This window comes from Henckelia pumila, chromosome 1 (genome assembly GCF_033568475.1).
Source record: "Henckelia pumila isolate YLH828 chromosome 1, ASM3356847v2, whole genome shotgun sequence".
Taxonomy (NCBI): Eukaryota; Viridiplantae; Streptophyta; class Magnoliopsida; order Lamiales; family Gesneriaceae; genus Henckelia; species Henckelia pumila.
The window spans coordinates 36671781-36679921 of NC_133120.1; the positions used below are offsets into that span (position 1 = coordinate 36671781).

At 37.3% G+C, this 8141-nt stretch overlaps 1 protein-coding gene across 1 annotated transcript; it reads right to left on the bottom strand.

Annotated features, from left to right (window-relative positions):
• Nucleotides 1-6452: 6452 nt before the first annotated feature.
• Nucleotides 6453-6866, bottom strand: LOC140861187 (uncharacterized). Its single transcript, XM_073264199.1, has one exon. The coding sequence runs from the start codon at nt 6864-6866 to the stop codon at nt 6453-6455; it is 414 nt and encodes a 137-aa protein (XP_073120300.1).
• Between the last annotated feature and the right edge of the window lie 1275 nt (nt 6867-8141).

Below are 8141 nucleotides of genomic sequence, written 5' to 3' on the forward strand. Positions count from 1 at the left end.
ACATGTTCCAGACGAACATCATTCTTTTGAACATGGTCTCGGATGAAGTGATGACGAATGTCAATGTGTTTTTTTCTGGAATGCAAGACAGGATTATATGTAATAGCAATTGCACTTGTATTGTCACAGAAACTAGGTGATTCAGATGAATCAACACCATAATCTTTGAGTTGTTGTTGAATCCATAGCAATTGTGCACAACAACTTCCTGCGGCTAAGTATTTTGATTCAGCTGTAAACTAAGTATTCTGATTCAGCTGTAGATGTAGCAATAGAAGTTTGTTTCTTACTAAACCAAGAAATAAGCCTGTCTCCAAGAAATTGACAAGTCCCACTTGTGATTTTACGATGAATTCTGCAACCTGCATAATCTGCATCTGAATAACCAATAAGATTAAAACTTGAATCCTTTGGATACCATAATCCGACATTCTGAGTTCCTTTAAGATATTTGAGAATCCTTTTGGCAGCAATGTAGTGAGATTTCTTAGGATCATATTGAAATCTTGCACACAGACCAACTGAGAACATAATGTCCGGTCTGCTTGCTGTCAGATAAAGTAAGGAACCTATAAGTCCTCTGAATAAGGTTTGATCTACTGAAGGTCCAGCTTCATCTTTATCCAATTCGATAGAAGCACTCATTGGTGTACTAGGAGCAGAGCAATTCTCCATTCCAAATTTTTTTAGGAGTTCCTTTGTGTATTTAACCTGATTTATAAATATTCCTTTGTCCATCTGTCTGACTTGTAATCCAAGGAAGAATGTTAATTCTCCCATCATACTCATCTCAAATTTGTCATGCATCATCTTAGAAAATTTCTTACATAATTTGGGGTTAGTTGACCCAAATATGATGTCATCAACATATATTTGAACTAATAAAGTATGATCGCCTTTGACAAATTTAAAAAGAGTTTTATCTACAGAACCAACAGTAAAACCATGATCATTAAGAAAAAGTGAGAGAGTATCATACCAAGCTCGTGGAGCTTGTTTCAACCCATAAAGAGCTTTATCCAGTTTGAACACATGATCTGGATAAGTTTTGCTTTCAAAACCTGGGGGTTGTTCAACAAATACTTCTTCTTGAAGAAGACCATTGAGAAATGCATTTTTAACATCCATATGGAATACCTTAAAGTCCTTGAAAGCAGCATAAGCAAGAAATATTCTAATAGCTTCAAGTCTAGCTACACGAGCAAATGTTTCATCAAAATCAATAACTTCTTCTTGTCTGTAACCCTGTGCTACTAAGCGAGCCTTATTTCTTATTACCGTACCTCTTTCATTGAGTTTATTTTTAAATACCCATCTAGTTCCTATTATATATTTATCTGAGGGCCTTGGAACTAAATGCCAGACAGAGTTCCTTTCAAATTGGTTCAGTTCATCTTGCATAACTTCTATCCAATTACTGTCAAGAAGAGCTTCTTCTATCTTCTTAGGTTCTATATGAGAAATAAAAGCAGCATGCATGAATTCATTAATCATCTGACCTCTGGTTCTCAAAGGTGCCGATGGATTACCTATTACCAGACTTGGTGGGTGAGTTTTGGACCATCTGTAATGATGATCTGTGTTTCCTTGTTGGGTTTGATCATTGTGAGGTTCAACATGATCTGTGTCAATTTACCTCATTATCAACTGTAGGTTCTTCTGTTCTCTGTTCTTCAACCTGATTTGGCTCATATTGAATATCTTTGTTTTGTATGATCTGGATCTCTTCCTCATCATCTGTGTCAAGCTTTGAATCTTCTATTCTGTTACTAAGATCATTTAAGCTTGGAGATTCATTAGTGATAGATGTTTCATCAAACACAATGTGAATTGATTCTTCAAATGTTAGAGATTTAGTATTCAACGCTCTATATGCTTTACTAACAGATGAATAACCAAGAAATATGCCAGCATCTGATCTGACATCAAATGCAGTCAGATGAGTCTTACCATTTTTATGAATGAAACATTTAAAGCCAAATACTTTGAAATAAGATATCACTGGAACTTTACCATACCAGATCTCATAGGGTGTTTTTCCGACTTTCTTATTAATCATTGATCTGTTCTGAGTATAACAAGCTGTGTTTACAGCTTCTGCCCAAAACTTTTGTGAAATACCTGAATCATCAATCATTGTTCTAGTAGCTTCCTTCGGAGTTCTATTTCTCCTTTCTGCAACACCATTTTGTTGTGGCGTTCTAGATGCAGAATACTCATGCTTGATTCCATGATTTTCAAGATAAGTAGACAGAGTTTGATTTGTAAACTCGGTTCCTCTGTCACTTCTAATTTTATCAATCGATTGAGATTTCTCATTTTGAAGTGTTAAGAGAAGTTTAATCAATTGAGTGACAGTTTGATCTTTGGAGTTTAAAATATCACCCAAGTGAATCTCGAGAAATCATCAACAGTAACTAGGGTGTAATTCATCCCCCCTAATCTTGTTACTGGTATAGGACCAAAAAGATCCATGTGCAATAGTTCTAAGCTTTTGGAAGAAGATTTACATCCTTTGTTTTTAAAAGTTGATCTGATCTGCTTACCCAGTTGGCAGGCATAACACACTTTATCTTTTGAAAACTTGATTTTAGGCAGACCTGTAACCAATTCATGTTTACTCAGATTGGCTAACGCTTTGAAGTTCAAGTGATTTAGTCACTTGTGCCATAACCAATTTTGGTTAATCTTTGTTGCTACCAGACAGACTGTAGTGAGTGGTTGATCCGACCAATTTACCTTATAAGTATTTCCACTTCTCTCACCTGTCATAATGGTTAGTCCAGATTGATCTTTTACAATGCAAGTGTGCTTTTGGAATTCTACACAGTAGTCATAATCACACTATTGACTAATACTAATCAGATTATATTTTAAATTTTCTACAAGTAATACATCTTTAATGTGAATATTTCCATGGATAAGCTTACCCTTACCCATAGTTGTACCTTTAGAGTTATCTCCGAAGGTAATCTTAGGTCTTGATCCTGGAATATAGTCAGATAGCATCCTTCTTACTCCTGCCAAATGCCTTGAGCATCCACTATCCAAGTACCAGACTGTTTGCTTAATGAGTTCATTTTTGTTTACCTGCAAAAGTAGAGTAAAATAACTTTGGTCCCCATTCCTACTTGGATCCACGCTGGATTAATTCCTTTGGAATCCACACTTGTATTATTCTTACAGGCTTTCCATGGTGTCTTCCTTTTGAGATAGCTGATTCATCTAATGACCTTCGTGCATTGTGATGTGTATGCCAAGTGTAGTGATCATATTGATTGTTCCTTTTTGACTTCCAATACTTTCTATAAAAGTTATTAGAATGTGGTTTATGTTGAGTTGATGAAGTTCTTTGCCTTTCAAGACCATGTCCAGACCAATTTGATCTATGTTTAGTCCATCGAGACTTAGATCTGTCTGGCTGAACATATCCCAGCCCTGTATGTAAGAGTTTACTCTGTTGAGGTATTTAATATGTCATAGGAATCTCTGGTTCATATATCGTGCTGGATCTCACAAACTTAATGAATTTAAAGTTGTTATTTTCCAGGCAAGATTGAGTAGTTGAGATAGATGAACTTCCTTCATTCATGCTGTAGCCTAAGCCATATTTATCTCCAGCTTGCTTCTGCATTCCGGTATGTTTATCTAAGGATATCGATGCTTTATTCCAAGAGTTTACTAGATCTGTTAATCTCTGATTTTCAGATAGAGTTTCTTGAAGCTGACTTCTCATATCATTGTTCTCAGTCATTAACAAACTTATCTGAGCTTTTAAACTGTTTGATCTAGTGTACTCATCTGAGTTACTTTGATCTGACTTATCTGTTGAGCTCTTTCTATTTGTTCTGACCTCATCAAACTTATGAGATAGCATGCGATATTCATTAACCATCTCATTTAATGCATTAATAAGATATTCCTTACTAAATTCATCAGAAGTAAAGTCTGAAAGAGTGGGTGCCCAGTGAGCCAACTTGTGGCTATGGGCTTTGATGACTCTTTGTACAAACGATCTTTTGTTTAATGTAATTTACACTTTTATTAATGGCAATGACTTTATCTTTCTTCATATTGTTATATTATGATATACTATTGTTGTTTTGATAAAGACCTTGAATATACTATAGTGTATGTAAGATGTGGTAGAACATGGGGATGTCTATCATGAAATACATCTTATAGTCACTGTATATTCTAAACTGTTCCTAGTCGATTGAGCCGTCCGATAATAAGGATAAGGATCGCTCGAGTTTGAGACTAGCTTTGCGATGCGGAGTACCACGTTTCATTGGTAGGGAACATGGAGATGTTCGAAGCATGCAAATGGATATTCATAGGATGAATAATCGAACTACCCTATCCGGACTTTCCAAGTGGTTATCACTTATCGAGTGGATAAAGTCCGCGGTTTTGGTTGTACACCATTAGTCCTTAATACTTGAAACATCATGGAGACTCTATATGCTAGTACTGTGCTTTGACTCGTTTACCGACTCTATGGGGGTCATCAGGTGTCGGGATTGGGTACAATTACAACACATATAGGAGTCGATGCATTGTTGTCAAGGATTCACCACATACTTGCGAGTGTGGATATCCTATGCGATCTGAGGAGATATTAGTGTGACGAATCTCTGGCCAGAGTACTTGATGTGATTTAAGAAATGGTTTCTTAGTAGCACATGCGATGTCACTAATTTGATCTTCAAGATGTATTGCATAGTTATCGAATCTTGAGCGACTCTCGATATACCAATGGTTGTTGATTCGATCGGGATATATGGATGAAGGGACCGTACTGTATGCTAACCAAAATCTACTGGTTCTTGTAGGCACTATCAGTGATACCTAGGGAATCATGGGGCGATGTTGCTAGGCGCTTTACCATGATTCGTTGGGCAAGTCGGAAATCGTTGTTCCGAGTCACAAGGAGTTGTGAGCCCACGGCTAGCTGTATCCCTGAACCATTGAGGGTCACACAGTGTAATGGAGTTTTAATCCCCGTTGAGATAGTTAAATTTAAAGAGTTAAATTTAATGAATAAAGAAGTTGGACTTCTTAAATAAGAGTAAGGGAGTAGGATTTCCTAAAATGACATAGGGATGTACATTTTTGGAAACCACTGAATTCGGATTCAGGAAAATTTATCTTGACTTTAAAATGTGCAGAAATGGTTTCTGTGCACATTGGTAAAATCGGTTTATCAATCGGAGTCACGATGAATTTTATATTAATTTCTGAACATGCGGGCTTTGCTTGTCGGGCCTCAACTTATGACTAATGGGCCCTAAGGTGTTAGTGGCCTGCATTATAAATAAGTTATTGCAGTACAGAAATTACACACAGTTGGTCATAATTTTGAGAGACAGTTTTCGAAAAAAACCCCTAGCTCTCTCTAGAAATTCGGCCGCCCCTCCCTCTCTCTGTCAGAGATTTTCCGGTCTGTGATTTTGAATTGCAGACAGGATTAGCGAATCAAATTCGTTATTCTCTTCGCAGAAAACTTCTGATAGATTTTCTAGTGCAATCTATCAGAGGGATTAAACCTCCATTCGTGGACCTGATTGAAGGAAAGCTTGTTCATCAGTTCCAGGGAGATACAAGAAGCGCAGAGAAATCTGTGTGGTGTCCAATAATCTCGCTTCGAGATTGAAGGTAAAATTTAATAATAGTTATTTAATTTTACACACACAAATAATTTAATCGTATGGTTGATACCCACACTATGGAATTGTTCCATACTAAAAATTTTAAACTTCCGCTGCACCGGGTATCAATCGTGATTGATCTGAACGCCAGTTACCCAACAAAGTCAAGTACCTCTCCATCATCTGGAATATCAGCGTCATTAGCCATAAGACATTTTTTAGCTTCATCTTCACTTTCACTTGATGATGTTTCTGAATCAGATGAAGTGGAGTCCGATTAAGCCCATTTGATGTTGCTTTCATCTGCTAATAGGGCCTTTTGTTCTTTCTTCCTGCTGAATCTCTTCCTTTCTTCTCTTGAATTCTTCTTGTATGATGTTCTTTTATCATCTTTATTAGGTTTGGTACAATCGGCTATGAAGTGTCCTTTTTTTCCACAATTGTAGCAAGCTCGGTTTTCTTCAGCTGGTTCCTTTGGTTTGAAGCTTGATCTGTTTGTTCTTTGGAAATTATTGTGATTCTTCCTCATGAATCTTCCAAACTTCTTAACAAATAGTGACATTGCATCACTACTGATTTGTTCTGCGGTTTTCATTGCTGGGATTTCATCTGTTGTAGTGAGAGCTTTAGTAACTTGTGATGTTGATGTGTCTTCCTCAGTTCGAACTCCCAGCTCGAACTCATAGGCTTTGAGATCTGCAAATAGATCATGTAGTTCGATCTTATTGAGGTCTTTGGATTCTCTCATTGCTACTGTCTTCACATCTCATTCTCGTGGAAGAGCTCTCATGACTTTGAGTGCTACTTTGCGGTTGCTGTAAACATTCCGAGTGCATTTAGCTCGATCATAATGCTGCTGAATCTTTCATCAAATTCATTCATTGTTTCTCCTAGTTTCATCTTTATATTATCAAACTTTTGAATGACCACCATGAGTTTGTTTTCCTTTGTTTGATCATTTCCTTCACATAGTTGGGTGAGCTTTTCCCATATTTCTTTGGCAATAGTGCAGCTTTTGATATTGCTAAACATGTTCTTGTCCAGAGTTTTGTATAGTATGTCTCTGGCTACATTGTCCAGATTGGCTTTCCGCTTATCTTCAGAAGTCCATTCAGATCGATGCTTTTCTATCATCTGTGGAGCACCTTCATTGATAGCAACTGCAGTGTTAACTTTCATAATCTTCATTGGTCCATCTGTTACTATGAACCACATTTCATCATCCAGTGCTTATAGATGTGCCTGCATACGAATTTTTCAGTCATCATAATCTTCTTTTGAGAACATAGGAATTTTACTAAACGATGTCATAGCTAAAGATGCCATAGTTTAAGAGACGATTTAGGTGATAAGCAAGAACCGCTCTGATACCACTTGTTAGGATCGAAAATAGGTGTAGAGGGGGGGTGAATACACTATTTTAAAATTTAAAGAGTCTTCGATCTGATTTGTTAAAATCAGACATAATTTTTTGTTGCTTAAAACTTTTGATCTTCTCAAAAGATCTGAAAGATAACAGGCGGAAGAAATCATTCTTGCAGATTGAATATATGTAAAGCTAAGGCAGATAAGTTAAATTAACTGCAGTAAATAAATGGATAGAGTTGTTTCTGGATGTTCGGAGATGAATTCTCCTACGTCACCCCTTGTAGTGACCCTTACCCGGATCACCTACTAACAGAACTTAGGCATGCAATTAACTTAATTAATCAGATATCAGAATAAAACTGCGGAAACCATAAACATTATACAATCCCAAGTAAAGGAATCTGTAATTTATCCAAATAATATACAACCAAATCGAATAGTTGTATCAACCTCAAAACAATAGAAATAAAACCTAGACGAAGCTCCAGCTGGTCAACCACTGACTAGCCCCTCTTGGATCCACCCGCCTCGTCCAATCGCAAACCTGCCCCATGGAATAGGGTGTCCAGAAACACAGAGTACGAGACGTGAGCATAAAACGCTCAGTACGAGAGTATGAGTATACATGCATACAAAGTGAACTCCCTATAAACTCGAGGTCAAGGATCAGATAACAGAGACAGTCCGGGCCCTGGTATGTAGCACGCTGTGCCGTCGCTTCAGGAGGTGGCTCCCATACCATAATACAAGTGGATATGCCGGACCCAAATCGATGGAAGTCCAACCACTAACAGGATAGGGGAAAACCCTACTAACAGACATCTCGAAGGAGATAGCTCAGTATGCAAATGAATGCAGCATAAATCGATGACATATAAACCATGCAGTCACATAATACATGCATATTCAGTTAGGATATCTCAAACAGTACTTTCGTACCTCAAAACAGTGCAAGCTCTACCAACTCTAGGTCCACTCCTATAGTCTGCTCTACACTGCCAAAAGATACTACTATCATTAAAGTGCTCTAAAAGCCTTAACTAAGCTATTGCATACTCCTAAATATTTATAGGAAGCAAAAGCTATACCTTCGTCCATCGTTAGCCCTTTGATGTTGATGCC

What these genes read in the sequence shown, in the direction of transcription:
- LOC140861187 (XM_073264199.1), bottom strand. Translation starts at nt 6,866, where the DNA reads ATGTGGTTCATAGTAACAGATGGACCAATGAAGATTATGAAAGTTAAC.